Source organism: Bombyx mandarina, chromosome 22, assembly GCF_030267445.1.
Source record: "Bombyx mandarina strain Sakado chromosome 22, ASM3026744v2".
In the NCBI taxonomy this organism is placed as follows: Eukaryota; Metazoa; Arthropoda; class Insecta; order Lepidoptera; family Bombycidae; genus Bombyx; species Bombyx mandarina.
The window spans coordinates 4,277,374-4,297,051 of NC_143228.1; the positions used below are offsets into that span (position 1 = coordinate 4,277,374).

The 19,678-nt window shown below is 35.2% G+C and overlaps 2 protein-coding genes across 6 annotated transcripts in view; one reads left to right on the forward strand and one right to left on the reverse strand.

Annotated features, from left to right (window-relative positions):
- The first annotated feature begins 2,367 nt into the window (after positions 1-2,367).
- VhaPPA1-1 (Vacuolar H[+] ATPase PPA1 subunit 1) lies at positions 2,368-7,189 on the forward strand. The gene is made up of 2 exons (XM_028187000.2): positions 2,368-3,187; positions 6,032-7,189. Exon 1 carries the CDS (start codon positions 2,540-2,542, stop codon positions 3,155-3,157), a length of 618 nt encoding a protein of 205 aa, XP_028042801.1. The 5' UTR covers positions 2,368-2,539; the 3' UTR covers positions 3,158-3,187; positions 6,032-7,189.
- Positions 7,190-8,839: 1,650 nt separating this feature from the next.
- LOC114240479 (protocadherin-like wing polarity protein stan) overlaps positions 8,840-19,678 on the reverse strand; it is a 241,376-nt gene continuing 230,537 nt past the window's right edge. For 2 of the 5 annotated variants that reach the window (XM_089736809.1, XM_028171068.2), the window contains 6 exons: positions 19,052-19,153; positions 18,207-18,429; positions 17,432-17,844; positions 14,992-15,063; positions 14,019-14,073; positions 8,840-11,898 (listed from right to left, as the gene is read on the reverse strand). In XM_089736809.1, the coding sequence (XP_089592935.1) occupies positions 11,859-11,898; positions 14,019-14,073; positions 14,992-15,063; positions 17,432-17,844; positions 18,207-18,429; positions 19,052-19,153 (905 nt within the window). In that variant the 3' untranslated portion in view covers positions 8,840-11,858. Of the gene's footprint in view, positions 11,899-12,431; positions 12,526-14,018; positions 14,074-14,991; positions 15,064-17,431; positions 17,845-18,206; positions 18,430-19,051; positions 19,154-19,678 lie in introns of all 5 variants that reach the window. The other 3 variants (XR_016325011.1, XR_016325012.1, XM_089736810.1) reach the window with 3 other exon arrangements.

Consider the following 19,678-nt stretch of genomic DNA (forward strand, 5'->3'; position numbering starts at 1 on the left):
GTCATTGTTGTCACTTGTCAGAAATAGTAGTTTTATTTTTCCAACTGGAAAGGCAAAGGTATTACCATAAAGGTAAATACCATAAAGCATAATCTTTTATATATCGACGCTTGAAAGGCAAATGTGACTAAGCGACAATAGCCGCTTTGTACATAGATGATAGGCAATAACCATATTCGATGCGCAAAAAATATATATTTCTAGGTCTATTAAAATCATTTCAATCCTACAGCTACTAGCTAGATTCTACTACAGCTAGATTCGTTAAAATAAATTTTGTTTTCAGGTATTTCAACTTTATAACTATAAAGTTCACGCATTGTCGCTTAGTCACGTTTGCCTTTCAAGCGTCGATATAATTATATACATATATATTTTTTTTAAATGAAAAATGATAATTTGAAATGAAATGAAATTGATTAATATGAAACATGGCATGAAATGAGATGATATGAGATATAATATAATCTCAGTAAAATGGTGGTCATTTAATGAAACTTTTTCAGTTCACTTTTTCTAGGATCTTTCACAGATATTAAACAGTTAATAAACCACCGTTATTACACATTTAAACATGAAGAAACACTAAATAGACAAAATAAAACAAATCACACAGCTTCACTCTTCGCGTTCCCGCCAAAAATGTCATTAATTCATTATTGTCACTTTTTCAGTGGTAATTCCATTTTTCCGACTAGAGAGGCAAAGATATCACAACGTACAGCCCACTCTTTTGTTACTTTTTCAGTGGTAATTCCATTTTTCCGACTAAAGAGGCAAATATATCACAACGTATAGCCCACTCTTTTGTTATTTTTATTTTATGAAAAATGATATGGAGCGAAATGAATTAAAGTTGATTATTTTGAGACATTAATCAATTGAAATGAAATTCAATGAAATGAGATTGTATAGGATGATAATAATATATAGTCTCAATAAAATGTTAGTTTTTTCAAGCACATCCCGAAAAGAAACGTCCAGCAGCTTTGTTTCATTTTCTCCGTGCATTTTTACAGAAGTTAAAAACCTAATAAACGACCGTTATTACAAATTTAAGCCCGAAGAGACATTAAACATTAGTGCAGGTGTTAATGGGGCACAAGCTTTCAAAACCTCTTCTTCTTCTTTTCATCAGTCCACAGACGTCCACTGCCACAGAACATAGGCCTCCCCCAAAACTTCTACGGGGATACAATTTGGCTCACTCAACTTATGAACGTCCAGGAGCCAGAGCTCACACCTGACTGCAGTGACTGCACACTGTGTGAAACGGCCAGCAAGACGTTATTACACCAGGAGTTGTTCGTTGGTGTGGCTCTTCTGTCCCCCTAGTCAACTTTAACGCGAAGAGCTTGTTGGAGTTTGAATATGTAAGCAGTGGCAGGCAACACTTGACACATGTAAGGTTACATATTTCGAATATTGGAATACTTATTTAAATGTTTAAAACAGATATTTGTCTTCTCTTGAGTGATGACAATGACTTCTCATCTAAATACGGGCAGTGCAACATCGTAGGGTTTTTATAAAAATAAAATATTGTAATGGTGTAATAGTGTACAAAGTATTTGCAATATAATTATATTAATCATGAAGCTAGAGTGTTTTTAAATAGTCCCTCACCTACAGAACCCAATCCCCTCAAATTTAACCGTCCAACAGAGCTAAATCAGAAAGTCAGCCTTCTCTTTCGTACTATGGACCAGACTCTTGTGGCGTTTATGAACGCACATTTTTATGATGCGTAAGCCGGAACGCACGAGATGTGGGAAAAAGAATAAAGTCTGTGACACGGGACCTTTTTACCGCCAAATATTTAAAACATAAAAAATAATTTATAATGTGTTTAATAACTAATGTAATATAATTACTTAAAATTGTTTATGCCGCTAAAACAATAAAATTTATATTGTTTCAACTGTGGTGTTAATTATATAAAACACGACTTTACGGCGAAATAAAGAAGGGACTCTATATGAGCTCCCTCACTCTCATTGACTGACACAGTGGTAGGAAACTGACAAAAGTCTACTTCTGCAACGTGCGACCAAAATACACCGCTTTCCTAAGGATAGCTCTTCAGTCGCTCGCCAATGCTGGCTGTATTCTAGCTTCGTCATAGCCATAGCCCTCTTGTAGGCCATAGAAGCGGCGTTAAATTTCCACGTTGTCTCTGAGACGTCACGATCGCTTTTCCTCTGAGACATGGGGATGAATGGGAATGACACTTTTAGGAAAATAATGACTAACACAATTAAATTAATATCAAACGACCAATTTAGTTAAAAAATTATGTAGTTTTCAGAAATTTGTATTTTTAACAAATTGACAAATTTATTTTTTAACAAAAATCAATTTTGTCACGAGGATAGATTTTACGACAATGGCAACATTTTCGTTGTCTCTGACATCTTGTGATCACAAGACCTCTCCGTTTTGAGTTTTCTTGTCAAGGCAAAAATCGGGCGAAAAAAGGCCGTCCCTTTCGGGATTAACGGGTAAAAACAGCACCAAATACCTTAACCAAAATCTCAAGATGAGATACTTCTTAAGTTACTTATTCGTGCTCCTGGTGGGACTTGCAATCCCGATATTTTCGCTGTACTACGTCCTCAATGGAAAGGGTGAGCAGATAAGTTTGGGATGGTTCTTGGAGAACACTTCCCCGTATATGTGGGGTACCCTCGGAATCGCCTTTTCCGTTGCCCTGTCCGTTGTCGGAGCAGCCATGGGCATCCACACTACTGGTGTCAGCATAGTGGGAGGAGGTGTCAAAGCACCTAGAATCAAGACTAAGAATTTGATCTCCGTCATCTTCTGCGAGGCCGTCGCCATTTACGGTTTGATCACTGCTATCGTGCTCTCTGGTATGCTGGAGAAATATTCTGAACCATTTACTAGTGTGTCCGTCAAGCAGCAGAACTGGATGGCGGGATACGTGATGTTCGGCGCTGGACTCGCTGTTGGCTTGGTGAATCTATTCTGTGGAATTGCTGTTGGTATCGTGGGCTCTGGTGCTGCTCTAGCGGATGCTGCCAACGCTGCCTTGTTCGTCAAGATCCTCATCGTTGAGATTTTTGGATCTGCCATTGGTCTTTTTGGCCTTATTGTTGGCATTTATATGACATCAAAAGTAAAAATGGGCAACCAGTAACTTAAGAAAAGAAAATACTTGAAAACAAGTGTAAGTATAATTGTGATTGTTGCTTATTTAGAAATTAGTGCATGTATTGACTAGTATGTGGTTTTGATTCACAACTCTACCATCATCTTGATTTGTACCAGCCTGTTTTGAAAGATAATTATAACTTAAGGGAATAAAACTTGTTTTTATTTTTAATACCTAACTTTATTTTGGCTTAGTAACTACTTTCATATAGATCTTACATTGTAAGTAATGTAAATTGATTCTATTAGTCAAGTATGTAATCTATGCTGTAGCATTAATATCATTTTAAACCCATAGATCCCTTTTTTTATTTTATTGGTAAGATACGATGAGCTAATGGTTAATAATAACATTATTTATAACATTAATAGTAAATGTAAAAAAAGAAAATAAAACAATTCATGAAAAAGTTTACATACAATTAACTTTATTGGAAATTCTTCATTTTGGAAATTATTGGATTTGTATGTATAAAGTTTAAATGCCGTTACTCAAGTTAAATTTAGCTCTTGGTCAAATTTTCTCAAAATTATAATAATATTATAATTAATATTACATATACTATAAAAATATAATACAATGCCAAAGTACAAAAAAAATGTTTAAAAAACTAAACACATTTAAAAGACCCAACCTAAGATTTTCTTAGATGGTAATAAACTAGCATTATTTTTAAAAGATGAGTCCCATGGATGTTTTTGACCATCAACCTCTAAACAACTCTGATCATAAGATAACAACTTCTAATACTTTCTTATTATAATCTTTAATTGAAATTATTGAATCAAGATATGCTATTTTATTATTGTGAATTTTCTGCTGAATGTACTGCTATTGACGCTCATAGACATTGCATATTGATATATAACTATAATAGTTATAAATCAATATTATATTTATATAGTTAGCTATATCTCTATTCAGATAGTTATATCATCTGAATGCAATGTCTATTTGAAGGATAAGATAACTCTTATCCTTCAAATTAAATGCATTGCAGCAGAAATGGGTACCACAATGATAGTGACTTGAGTAGGTTCATGAAATCACTGAAGTGTGGAAATAAAGTAAGGGTACAACTGAAACAGGCACAGCAAGAGAAATTTAGGCATTCTTATGAACAATTCTTAAATATAAGATCCTGTACCTAGAAGATAACATCTTGAAGTTGCAGAGCTTTTCTTTAATCTTGTGTACCTCAGGATTTTTAATAGACTTATATTAATAAGACTACTGGTGGTAGGGCCTCTTGTGAGTCTGCACGGGTAGGTACCACCGCTCTGCCTATTTCTACCGTGAAGCAGTAATGCGTTTCGGTTTGAAGGGTAGGGCAGCCGTTGTAACTATACTGAGATCTTAGAACTTATATCTTAAGCGCATTTACGTTGTAAATGTCTATGGGCTCCAGTAACCACTTAACACCAGGTGGGCTGTGAGCTCGTCCACCCATCAAAGCAATAAAATTAAAAAAACTGCTCGTATCAAATTTACAAAGCAGCACAATCTTACTGTACTTTTTACTTACATTTCAGTGGCCATTCTTACCAATACTCATATTTAAAAAAAACATACTATAATATACTGGGTGTTAGGAGACCGCTTCCGAAAACGAAGACAGACGATAGTACAATGACACCTTTGATGATGGGACGGAAAAAAACTGAACCTGTTTTTTTTTTAATTCATGTTTTTAAAACGTTTTATGAGCATTATTTACGCTCCACCATGTTAGTGCGCCTACATAAAACGATAGTTTCATAAAAATACAATACTTTACTAAAAAAAAAACAGCAATGAATAACAAAATCAAAAATAGGTACAATATCTTGTAACCTAGCTGTCAAAATCATGTTAGAAAAATGTATGTCCTGTACGTATGTGTTCCTGGTATTTTAATCCACTTCGATAAAGCGGCACGACACGAGAACCCTCTCATCGTGGCCGCCGGTAACTACATTCCCGATCCTGCGGACAGAATGGAAATCAGTCGACGTCGCCCTAAACACGTCATCTCGGATCCTCCCGATCCTTTAACGGTGCTTCTAGGTACTTCAAGCACCGGTTACCGTTCTCGTCGAACCCGTCGCTTGCGACGAAGGGGTCGACGAGTAAATTAACTCTCAGACACAGCCCACTGAGTTTCTCGCCGGATCTACTCAGTGGGTCGCGTTTCCGATCCGGCGGTAGATTCTGCGAAGCACCGCTCTTGCTAGGGTTCGTGTTAGCATCGTCGTCAGGTTTGAGCCCCATGAGCTCACCTACTAGGTAAGCTTAGGTAGGAAAAAAAAAGGTATTTTAACATTAATTTACGGGTAATGTATCCCTCCTGTAATAAGATATTTATACCACATAGTTCAACTCTAACACGAAAAGAAATATTCCCTAAAACCCTTTATAACACAGTACTTGTACAACACAGTAATGAGATTTTTATTTAAAGTTATTTAGAAAATTACATATACACTAAGTACACACAATGTATGAGAATAACCGAAATTTTACAGCTTATTTATAATGTACAATAGCTAAAAAAACATAAAGGAATAGGTGAGATGTTTCATTAAAAAAAATACTCTCCTTGTTGTACTGATTTCTAATTTAACACGGTTTCGTGCAAGACGACTTTGTAGGAACCTATCTACCGTTACGTACTGTAGGTAGTAAGGTTACCTGTATTGTGCATGTCTTTTCAAATATTATGTCATAATCGTATCTCTTATATAGTATATCGTATATGGTATATCGTATATGGTATATCGTATATAGTATATCGTATCTAGTTGGGCCCCTTCAGGTATGTAACTTGTTTTCAAATTAAATTTGATTTTGGTTTTTTTAAAGACAACTTTTTTTTTTCAGTAAACAGCATTGGATCGTCCCAGCTTTATCCTCGAGACAACATTGAAAATATCAGTCCAGTGCTCAAAGAAACTTATTAACAGGTGTAAAGCTTAATTATTATTTTTTCAATATGATTGCAGTGTTGAACTTGTTTATACTTCCTGTTGTTGATGTGTTTATATCATTATTGTAAATCTTTCTTCTTTCTTATTGTAAAGAATATCTTAGCACCATGTTGAAGAAATTAAAAAGAAATCTTGAAATTTTATTTTTTTACAGTATTTCCACACTGTTCCGATTTAATGCCTGAATTATATTATAAAAATTTAACAAATCATATTCTCGATGTATATAAGATAAAGTAAAATTATAGCTGTTGTCGATTTTAAATCTTATTTGCATTTTGTGCTAAGTTTTCACGTAATGAACAGGATTGTATTGGATTGGGAGTGTTTTTTGACATCTATTTTTCAACCACTAGACATTGTGTTATATTACCATAAAACAAAAAAAGAACCAATATTTTACATGACTGCTTACAATATTATCAGATATATTGTTTAAATGAATTTGATATTTTGTATTTAGTCATTTTGTTATGAGCTTAAACATTCCATGAAACCTTTATTTCAAGTTTTGTCAAAGCTTTGATTGGTTTAAACTGAATCCTGTTGTAGACTTGTATGTACGTTCAAACGAATATTTCATTATGTAGTCACATTTTTCTAGAATACACTGATCAATGAACAACCCAAGTTGAAAAATGTGTAAGATGTTATCCTGAAAACTACGAAAACTACCTACGTGTTATCACTGTGCTTATTTTGAAAATTAGTATTAATATTTTCAATCGTCTTCTGTGAAAAAAAATATGTTTAGTCCCATTGTAACAAACTTGTAAATATTTTATTTGCTTCCCTTTACTAATTTATTGTAATTTCATATTCCTAAATAAATAAGGTTGATGTGAATGCCATAAGTTATTATTTAAACGATAAAATCGATGTAATTTCGAAAATCGATGTAGCCACAATTGGCTTATAGGCACAATAACCATTAAACTTAATAAGTATTATGTCAGTCTGAAGTAGGTACAGTTTACTGATGTAAATTTAAGTTAAATATTACTTGTGCAAATGTAGATATAAATGTTGATGAATAAATAGATAAAAGTTAGTGTTGTTTTATTTGACCGACAAAATATAATGACATCAGGAACTTTATTTGTGTAAAGGTATATTATGCCATCGTTGTATGTAGACTAATTAAACATTTAAATTTTAATTCTCAAAAAAATCACATTGATATTTCCGATAAAACTGATGATCACGTATATTCGCATTCATAGGGGCCTAGTCAAATCGCAGATAACGGCTTAGGTGTACCTTCGTTGAACTGGTTTACGATCCGGAGAACCGTATGTTCGACTGTATAAAGCCAACCAAAATAAAGATTACGATCTACTACCGACAACGTTTGTAGTAAAAGATAGACAAAAGCTGGATCATGTGACTTCTACAAACGATAGCTGATAGTCGCACATAAACTATGATGTAGAAATTACCTTTCAAAAGTACAGCATGGTAGCACGTAACCGTTATATGGGGTAAAGCGATCGTGTTAGCTAGAAATTACAGGCCCGAATTCAGAACGTTGCAGTTGTTATTCATTGGGTGTATCATCTATGGTTGCAGTGCTGCGGCGACCATAGATAATACATAATATATAATGATGACCACAGCGCGTGACCGCGGCTATAGTGAATAGGGTGATATAGGGTTGTCGAAATGTCTCTTGTCACCGTCTCTCGCAGAGTCTGCGGCTTGTTGACCTAATCACCTTTGGACCTCGAGACGGGGATGCTCGCCGTTGAATTTATGTGTCAACGGCATAACATTTTATTGCCGTGCTAGTAGATGCCCCCCTACGCTCTTCGATTATGAAATATTTTACTTTTAGATGTTGTTTAATTGTTTTGGTATTTCTGATTAAGAATTGTACAACCCGCATAATTTGGCTTAAATTAATAGAATTAAGACAGAACCGGGTCATTCTCATGCAATGCTAATGTTTCCAGTGTTGAGTTTATAAAAATCTTCAATTCTTAAACACACATGTTCATACATACATATTTTGTTATTTGAAAAATGATATACAGCCAAACGAGCTAAAGATGATTTATTTGAGACTGTAATCAATTGGAATGAAATTAGATGAAACAACATGAGATGAAATGCGCAGTAAAATGGTGGTTACTTACAGTTATTTCAATGGAACTTTTTGAAAGAACCCGAGAAACCATATCCAGCGACTTTCACAGATGCTCAACCGTAAATTAAAACATCGTTCGTACGTTTGTACGTATTGTAACATTCGTTACAATACGGTTAAACCCGAACAAACACTGAATTAACAAAATAAAATAATTCAGACAACTAATGCTCTTCGCGTTCCCGCCAAAAGCTCTGTCAGGTGGTTACTGAAGCCCATAGGCATCACGGGCCACGACGTGAATGACCCCGCCCATCTAAGACATAGACATGTCGAAATCTCCATTGTTTCACCTTGCGATTCCATCAACAATCATTAAGCAAATTTAAATGTAGCTAGTTTTCATTTAATGTCCAAGATCTTATTCCTTCACTGTTTAAGTTGCTTTTGAGTTTGTAAACGTCTTAGATACGTATTAACACAAATTGGTACCCACCTGCCAGGGACTTTATATCCGGGATTGAGCATCCCTTTATATGCTGGGCACTTTAAGCTTAAGGCTACGATGAAATGTACAAGTTTAAATTTTAGGGGGTACAATAAAGAATGCAATAATTATTTTGCAAATTTATTTATAAAACAAATTTGTACCACAATTAAAGGCTTGTAAAATTTACGTACAAAATCAACGCTGACTACACGCTTTACTAGATACAAATACAATTCTTGGAAAGTGGAATGTAATGATAGATTCAATTAATTGTGAAAAACTTAATCTACCGCGCTTAATTGGTACCTATAAGCTATCAGTTTCCTCAATCGGTAATTTGACTGTTACACGAAAATCACTACAAATTGTTCATAATAGTTTGTTAATACCAAAATTTTATGATATACTAAAATGCAGCAGAGCAAAATTTATATAATTATAAGGGCCGGCTCGAGACGCTAGTCAAACTTAGGTACCTACTTAGTTTGTTACGTAGTATATTCCTGTCACGTGACATGACAGCGTTCCATTTAATTTTGAATTTTTTCATAAAATATCATTCATTTAAATGAAGTAGGTAAAGGAATCCTGCTTTAACGGTTTTAACACGAAACCACGACGAGACATTCATTACCTACTGTCTATTACAAAGTTAAAATATGTTAAGTTTACCTACACTTGTGCTCTTATTTTTGTAAAGTCGTATCAAGAAGGTACAGGACGTGAGTAACAAAATCTTTTTGCATTTTTTTTTTTTGGATAAGCGAAGAAAGAGGAAGTTTCGTTTATTATAATAATTGAAAAAACAGAAATATAATGCACGCATGTCGCGGCTTATTCTCATTTTGTATTAAAAGTATTCACCACAGAGCGGTTATTCTACTTTGGTTACAACTGAATACAAATAATTGATCTATATTATTTTACTACATCATAATTACATCATAATTGTACTTTAAAATTCAATAAAAATAAGTATGGCAATCTCTACTGAATACCTAATAAAGCTTGTTTTTAACATCTTAGCATGAATTTTTGTTCACTACATTAATCCGTAAAAATCTATCTATTTACAAAATAGGTGGACTCTTCGTGTTATAACGCTCAAAATGCACACAACACTATTTACATAAACCGCAAGACAACTGAATTAGCTAAATCTTATGACTACTTAGATAATTTTTAATCTTAATTGAGTATTTTATAATTTCTAACTTAATTCGCAAAATAACCCAGAATAGTGTTATGGTTGGATTTATTAAAGAGTATCTTAAATTGAATCTATTTATTAAATATATAGCAATACATGTCAGTGCAGCTACTTGCTCAGTTCGCGCCCTAGTTCATGAATGGTGGTCACCAATTACGATAACCCCAGGTATCGCATACTACCTTTGATAGCAATGAAGACAAAAATATATTTTTCGAATTAAAATTTTCATTTTAGAATTTGATTCGAGCCCTAAACCCCAGCAGAAGGTAATAGGAAAGAAAGAAGAAGAAATTTTCATGAAAATGTTTAGGGTTTAATTGCTTCTAAAAAATATTGTCATTTCAATGTAATGTTTTTTTTTATAATTCCTTTAATTACACATATAGGTATTCGTAGTACGACAGTTTTAAATAATTAGTTTAAGTTTTTTAAGTTGTAAATTTGGCGTAAACAAAACTTGATTATTCTTTTCTATACTTTAAAACGAAAATAATTCAATTCCGTATGTATTTAATTCAGTTTTACATCATATTGTGATATATCTATAAAATGTTGCAATAACTCTAATTCCGATCTAAAGAGTACGAAAATAGATACTACATATTTAATTCAATCCATAGCCTATTTGATATTTATAACTAAATATTTATTAAAGCTAGCGATTTTTGAGGTTGCCAACGACACTAAATAATCATTCAACATAGTTGGAATATTACGTAGAATAACTTGTTCGTTGAAAACCTGGTACACGCACTTAATGAAAATTGCTAAAGCTATTTCTAAGATTTTCTAGTTCCGATTAATATGAGCTTCGACAGATCGAATGGTATTCTAGAATACGAAAGTTCACACAAGTAAATTTTAGTGGATCAACTATTAAAATGAGAGCGGTTTTAATTGACTTTCGTTACATTAAAGAAACAAAAGTCGATTCAAGTTCTTCAGTTGTTCAAGCCTTTTGTTGAGAGCGATTTGACATATGACCTGTCGTGTAACTGATTTCGTCAATAAGTTTTCTTATAAGCTTTTTTTTTTTTTTTTATTACCTTTGTAGGCAGACGAGCATACGGCCCACCTGTTGGTAAGTCACCAGGTGGGCCGTATGCATGTGGGCGTAAGTTGGTGGTCACCATCGCTCATGGACGTCAGCAATGCCAGGGGCAGAGCCAAGCCGCTGCCTACCATAAAGTACTCTCCGCAAGCCTCGTTTGAAGAAGGACATGTCATAGCGCTCGGAAAACACCGTGGAGGGGAGCTCATTCCAAAGCCGGATGGTACGTGGCAAAAAAGATCTTTGGAAACGCACTGTCGATGAACGCAGCGGTTCCAGATAATATGGATGAACTCTGCTCCGATGGCGGAAGGTGCGATGAAAAAAGCTTTTCCTATAACATCAATAAGTCGTTTCAAAATGGAGTTTCTTTCATGGATACTTCTTTTGACATTCATCTTTTTTTAAATAGATAAACAAGTTTTCTTTCAACATTAATATTCACGCGCTAAATTGTTCGCTATCCCGCCTTCTTGGTTAGCATCGTTATATTAATTCCACCTTCGGAATTCCGCGCTACGGATTCGTTCGGTACTAATAAATATTGTTTGCGTAATACAAAAATTGATCAACTAAAATTTAATGGTGCGAATTAAGCGTTACTCTTGACATATTTGAAAAACGTTGACATTGTTTTTTTTTAACTACTAAATACTGATTTTGGTTTAAGCACAAAAAATGTAAACTTAGACCTAAATTTAAGAAAGCATACTGAAGTCATTTGTAAATACTACGACCATTATTTAAGAGTAAGAAAAATACGTCGATACACACAATTTAAATTATGGCAGTGGGAATTGATCGTTGCAGTCTTTGTTAAATAAAAGTATTATTTATATTTCATTGAGATTCATTGGAAAACTTTTTCTATCTTCACACGTTATACTCTTGTTTCGGCGTCGTCTTCAGTAGTAGATTTCCTGTCGAATATTATATTATTAGCATGATCAAAAATATTATATCATTTATTATTATGTAATATTATAGGTAATCATCAGACAACCAACTAACTCTTCTTCTTTCTTGATAACATGCTAGTTCAATATAACGCCACATCTAAGATCTTGCTTTGTCGTTTCCTCTAAAATATAATAACCCAAGAATACTGTATTGACCACACAGTAAGCTCTTTCAAGATTAAAGTAAGGAGAAGGGAAGTAATAAAAAACATTGGAAGTACACAACAACAGAACAAGAGAAAGAAAAGTGCTTTTTCACTTGAAATGTTTTGATGAGAAAGGATTTTTGAACAAGATTAATTTTCTTGTGTAATATCAGCTAAGCTTTCATATTGTAAATAGTCATTAACGTAGATATAATAAAATCCTCTAGAAAAAAGACTGCGAAAGGTTGTAGATGTTACATTAAAGTATAATTTATCTATTTATTGTTATTTCTAAATATATACATCAAATTAATAGTAACAATAAAAGTACTGTAAAAAGTTAATTACCTCATCCCTATGGAGATTGATGAATGCGGCAACACCACCAGTTAGAAAAGCAAAAGATGATTATTATTAGTTTTGTTCATACAACCGTCACCATCTATTGAAATTAATCCTTATTACATAGTTATAAAAATAAAAATATTATTAGTAATAAAGTGTAATAAGTTAAAGGTAAATTTAATAGTGTTGTGAATACATAGGGCCGTATCCACTTTTTCATAAACTGTTCAAACACCGATTCGCATGTAGTTTCTGTATTTTTTGGGGATTCTATTTGCAGGTATACTATATAAATGAAACCTATACTAAAAAACCCTCACAAATCCATAATTAGTAACAGATAATTAAAAGTAGTTACTAATACTTAGTATTAATAGTTTGTCACCGTTTACCTAGTGTCATTTCCGTTTCACTACATTTCAGATATTAACGGTGTCCAAGTTTGAACTATAAAAAAATGTTTAAATTTTCAAAAGTTTCAATCATAAATATCGTACTGCGTGCCTTGAGAAATGTCTAGTTTTTTTAATCATACACTTTCCTTTATGCACTGGTAACATATAACTAGAGGTCGGAGTAGGTAGATTGATTTAAGGTCGTTGACGTCAAACGAGAGAGAGAGGACAACGAGAGAGGATAATATGGATATGCCCCCAAAATACCGGAACTTCATATTTAAGGTGATATTTGTTCCGGAATTTTGAAATTAGCATGAATCTGTGTTTAAGGTGAAAAACGTATTAACAATATTCATCTATGCTACCAGTGCTAGCTAATGGTGAAAGAAATCAGTATTTTATTTTAAACAAAAACACCTTGGAATAGTTACACCGTATTTTGTCCCTTTCTGTTGAATTAGAAATGACGCTTGTCAGTATGAGACAAAACTTAGACAGAGCTTTTTGTTACTTTATCTCATAAATATAGAAATTGTATCCGATGAGGATTAAAAATATTTTTCTTCAATTTAAAAAAAAAATCATTATGGATAAAATGGCATGTGGGTATTATAATATCTTGACGCAAGTATATAAAATCAATCTACCTATACTCCGACCACTCCGTATAACTGACTAATTTTAGTAAAAAAATGGTTTTGAATAAAAAAGTACGTCAAACCACAAGATTTTTAATCAGCAAAGTAAGTTTATAGATAATATAGAAGAGGTATTAGGATATAGGATAGGATTAGGATATATGTGGTCACAATTTCTAATCACCTAAATGATTTAATAATGACAATACACGTGTGATTCATGAATGTAGGGTTTGTAGAGACTCGATTAAATGATTAATTATGACTTAATGTTCCCATTGTAATTTTTCCATAGATATAGGTTTTTTAATCATAGATTCGGCAATAGATCTTACAACCGTTTGATTGCCTGTAGCCAAAACTTAACCCAGAGTACAATAACATTTTGCACACTGCGTATTATTATCCTTTTTAAACATGCGTACATATATTTTGTTATTGTACACAAAAAAAAATTTCTTTCTATTGAACACTAAAAACAATATTGTGCTACACTAATCTCTTATTTTCAAGTCAGATTTATTTTGATACTAGTTTTTAAATCGAATACTTACTCGCTTGTTTCCCCCATGCTTGCCAGTGGCGCCCCCATCTGCTGCGGTGCTTCCCCTAAACAACAACATTGAATGATAACGAAATTGTGAATTAAGTACTATTAAATTACTCGATTGAATATTAAGGCAGTACTGTAGGCACATCTAGATTTTATTTCCTAACATAGATCGACAGACGTGTTCACTGCTAGTGAATTTAGCGGTTAGCATCTTTCAATGCGGCAATATGTATTTCCATAGCATTAAAGTCGCTTTTGCTTTGTCGAAAAAAATAACCAAAACTGTGATAGAAAATTCGATGTGATAGAAATCTATTCCGTACGGAAGGAATTTCTGAAAGACACCACAAAGAGTGAGTATTTACTGAACCCACGCGTAGGTTCCACCAACCTTTCTATTTGTGCCGAGAATCAGTAAAGCGTTTTGGTTTGAAAGGCAGGCCAGCCGACTCAGACCTCATGCCTCAAAGTGAGTGGCGGCATTTATGTGTTTGATGTCCACGGGCCCCATTGACCACCTAACGGCAGGTGGGTCGTGGCCAAACCTTTCAGACCGACTGCTCCGCGGCAGGACTGCTGTACCTTCCCGTGCAGCTTTACAAGAAGCCCTTCCATCGTTGACCTATTCACTTTCCGCAGTAATGTGCTTACCATTTTATCTACGTCGCTGTGCTAAATTTTCATTATGAATAGTGATAGTTTTGAATCTATTTCACTTTATGTGTCCTCTAAAGAAATCCAAATAGATCGTAGGAGCCCTTAATGTTATTACTATTTTCTTGCAATCGAAACTTGAACCTAGAGCGGCCTCACCATGCCCGAGGGTTCATTAGCGACGGTGACCTTCCACCGTCAGGCCGTATGCTTCGTCTGTCGTCAAAAACAAATATCTCTACTACGAGTAACTAGCGCAGTACTTAGCAGTACTTAGCTCTTTCAAGCTAAAAAAAGGTAAATGAATATAGAACGTTTACCTGCATGTTGGATCTCACTACGCGTGCGAGGAGACTGACTCAAGCCACGCAAAGTTGCGTGATCTTCCTCGGCTACAAGCAATGCGAAACAAAATTTAACAAGCTTTCCACAACAAGCAAAAGGTGTCTTTGAAAATAATAATAAAAAAACTCACTCGCAAATACTCAGAACATTAATATAACTAGTCAGGTCATAAGTATTGTCATACAGTAAAAACTTTTCTTTTAGAATGCTGGCCACAAAAAAGTTTATTGAATTCGAATTTCGAATTGTTCATGAAAATAAAAATGTATACTTTTAGAATTTTACTCATTTTTAAATATGGAGTGGACGCTTAAAGAAGACCGTGTTGCAGTTATTGCGTTGCATCGTTGCGGTTACGCGCCAATTCAAATTTTTAACATATTCAAAAATTTGAATATAACCAAAAGATTCGTGTATCGTACCATCAAACGATACAATGAAGACTCTAGTGTAGATGACAGGTCAAGAAGTGGTCGCCCTCGGTCTGTTAGGACTCCAGCAGTGATAAAAGCTGTGAAGGCGCGAATTCAAAGAAATCCCAAACGTAAGCAGAAACTGTTGGCCCTTCAGATGGGGTTAAGCAGAACCACGGTGAAAAGGGTGTTAAATGAAGACTTAGGGCTTCGGGCATATCGAAGAAAAACAGGGCATCGTTTGAATGCTCGTCTAATGGACCTGAGACTGAAGAGATGCCGCGCTTTGTTGAAGCGGTACGCGGGAAAAAAATATCGGGAAATTCTTTTTTCGGATGAAAAAATTTTTGCCGTAGAAGAGAGCTACAACAAACAAAATGATAAGGTGTACGCACACAGTAGTGAAGAAGCGAGCAACGGTATTCCGCGTGTCCAACGAGGTCATTTTCCATCCTCGCTCATGGTATGGTTGGGAGTTTCTTATTGGGGCTTAACAGAGGTACATTTTTGTGAGAAATGTGTAAAAACGAATGCAGTTGTGTATCAAAATACAGTCCTGACGAACCTTGTGGAACCTGTTTCTCACACCATGTTCAATAACAGGCACTGGGTATTCCAACAAGATTCGGCGCCAGCTCATAGAGCGAAGAGCACACAAGACTGGCTGGCGGCGCGTGAAATCGACTTCATCCGGCACGAAGACTGGCCCTCCTCCAGTCCAGATTTGAATCCGTTAGATTACAAGATATGGCAACACTTGGAGGAAAAGGCGTGCTCAAAGCCTCATCCCAATTTGGAGTCACTCAAGACATCCTTGATTAAGGCAGCCGCCGATATTGACATGGACCTCGTTCGTGCTGCGATAGACGACTGGCCGCGCATATTGAAGGCCTGTATTCAAAATCACGGAGGTCATTTTGAATAAACTTGAGTGTCATAAGAATCTATGTTTTGTTAAGTTCATTTTGGTATATGAATGGTTACATAATGAATAAACTTGTTTCAATTATTTTACATTAAATATGTGACAGAATTTATGACCTGACTTGGTATATATAAATATAATAATTTATCAAATTAAGTTATATGTATATATGGGGCCGTTAGCGCAAAAGTGGCCTAACCCACAATTTTTTATATCCAAGCTTAAATGTATATTGGAATTTATTTAAAATATAATAAATTTTGATGCAAGACGGCCTATTCATAGTTTCACCCATAGATATCAGATAGCTTTCTAAATATTATTTTTGCGCGTATTGTTTTTTGCCTACTCAAATTCAAATTTATCCATGATAACTATGGTAAGCTTAGGCCTCTTTTGCGCTGACGCCCTCATATATTAGCTTGTCATTTTGTAGCTAAGAGTGTAAATAAGTTCTTCAATAGGTTTGGGTAATAATAAGGAACTAAGCTTTTTTGTTGTCTTAAAAAAATCACACAAGCCGTGAAAGCTAAGGACTGGATTGTACAAAAAAAGTTTCTCGAATACAACAAACAAACTGAGCCGCGCTGCACTACTCTACACTTCGCAAATGCCTTTTACTAGTTCTGGTAGGAGATGGCAATGCAAGCGAGAGTGTTTTTCAAAGATTAACGTCCCTCTCAATTGATGTTGGTAATAATTGCCAAGCAAATTTTTATTAAAGACAAATTTAAGTATTCATAGTAAATGAGAACATAGCTTCATAACGTCTTTGAGGGAGTATCCTTTAGTATAGACGTTTGGTCATATGCTGTGACGTCATAAGATAGTGAACCAAACTCGGTCCACCATTTTTTTTTTTTAACTAACCATTCTAGTATTGAAATATTGTAATAAAAATTTAACAGTAATCTTTCATTATACATTTATAAAGAACCTTATTAATATGACAGTTCATTATCGTTTGTTGAGAATAATATGAAGTCGATACTAGATAAAGCATAGTTACGATATTTTTCTTTGCCTTGTACCCGAGAAACTGTTTGCGTAAACCAGCCCCGATCCGTCAAATCTTACCCGTGTACGGGAACAAGTATTTGTCGTGCCCGTGATGTTTTTCGGATCCCTCAGACATCCGGTCGTTGTATTCACCGTAGTGCCCATCCATTTTCCTCTGATAGTCGTTCTTCAGCATCGTAGCTATACCGGAGTCCCTGAAGTCCCTGGGCGGGTAGCCGTCGTGGTCCCTCGTCGAGACCCCGGAGTCACGGAAATCCCTCGACCCGTATACGTTCGTATCGTTCATGTATTTCGTTGGACTGTACCCGTAATCCGAAGTTCTCGACGATAGGTACGTTTTGGAGCCATACGGGTTCCCGGGTAGCCGGTACATAGTGGGGGATATCGGGTAGTTCGGATCGTATGGCATTTGCTTTTCTCGATCGATAGGTAAAACACCGTACATTAATTCGTCTTCCATCACCCCGTACCTGATGTAAAATCGAACAGTCATTTAACTTGGGGCAATTGTAATCAAACACTAGCAACACTGAATTTTTTATCGAAATACCAGGGATGGGAAAACGTATTTTTTTTAATTACATTTCTCTGGGGTAGCTGCCGTGTTTGAAGAAGGATATGCTAAAAACCGATTTATTTCAGAATTTTCTAGGGTGAGGAAACAGGGGTTATTTGAAGCATACTGTATATGGATGCAGTAGTGCTAATTATAAGAGATGTATTATTTCAATGGCGGATTATGATTACGAAACACAATGTAGAACAATCTCGAAATAGTTCCCAGAGCGACGTCCTATCAACTTTAAAAAATTTGAACCTAAATCACATGTACCTGTTATCAAGAGGCAGTCTCGAAGCGTCGACACTAGCGACATAGGTGTCGTGTACGTTCTCTAATATCGACGGCTTGAGGCGGTGCCGGTTGAGGTACACGTCGGACGTGAGGTCCGGGTTAGGGAGCGGGTTGGGCGATGGCGTCGCGATGCCCATGTTCGCGCCCTCGTTGTCGGAGCCGGTCTCCTGCGACCATCTACCCATTTCCGGCCGGCTCTGGTCTGTGATTGAAACATTTTAACCTCGACGTTAGAGAAAAAAAACGGTGCGCGTGCAACTCGGAGCACGTGAATGAAGTGAAACTTCTTTTTCGATGTGTAATATAATATTGTGGTTTTCTTCATTTTTCATCCTTCAATCAGATTGCTCTTGTAATAGGGAATGCTGTGTATAAGAAATGCGACATCTCCAACATTTATGTTATACATATCTTAAATTATAGATAAAAAAATCAATATATATATTTTTCTTAATATTTCATTAAAACATTGGACGCTACTCGTTGCTAACGCTCGCACTGTCCTGTAACAGGTATACTACGCGCATGCGTTCGATTGCCACGCATTCACTCTGTCTCTTTCTATTCTATGCTAGCGTTAAACGTTTAACGCAACCTTGTTGGGAGTCGCATTAGAAGTTTCACTTCAAAATTTACCTTCGTTATCTTTTTTTTTACTTTAACAAAAAAAAATATATATATATATTTACTTTGATCAAATAATTAATTCAATTGCATTGGAATAATGTCTATTCAACTAGACCAATTGCGTCCGACACAAGATTATATCACGGACTATCAAACTGCAATAATAAAATTGTAACAAGTCTCCATACGTTACGTACCTTCTCTCACGTGAGACGGCCATCTTGGGGACATAGCCAAAGGAGCGCCTTCCGTTATATTTGGTAAATAGCTGTTGGCACTTCCGCTGGCGATGCGCTCCCCTATATTAAATATTAAAATAATAAAGAGAAATCCTACAAAATTTCATTAAACTTTTATAAAAAATGTTTCGATTTAACACAAGTTTGACTAAAAAGGACCGTGTTTGTTTACTTCTAAGCTTTGAATTAGAGATTGTAGTGCAGTTGTTGTTTATATTGTAAACAGTTATTTTTGTATATGACATTTTGCACATTTCGTAACTTTCATCAATTGTTTCTTGATGTCTTATAAAACAGAACATGATCGATTTGTATCGACTTGTGGGTAGTTTAAATTAGCAGTACTGTCTGTCCGTTGAAGGTCGTGGGGACGCGCTGAAAGCTGACAGCGGAGTGTTTACTGGTGGTAGGACCACTTGTGGTTCCGCACGGGTAGATTATCACCACCCTGCCTATTTCTGCCGTGAAGAAGTAATGCGGTTTGAAGGGTGGGGTAGCCGTTGTAACTACTCTGAGACTGAGACCTTAGAACTTATATTCCAAGGTGGTTGGCGGTATTTACGTCGTCTATGTACTCCAGTCCAC

Bases quoted from the DNA above. Each gene is read 5' to 3' on its own strand.
- VhaPPA1-1 (XM_028187000.2), top strand. From the start codon at position 2,540: ATGAGATACTTCTTAAGTTACTTATTCGTGCTCCTGGTGGGACTTGCA.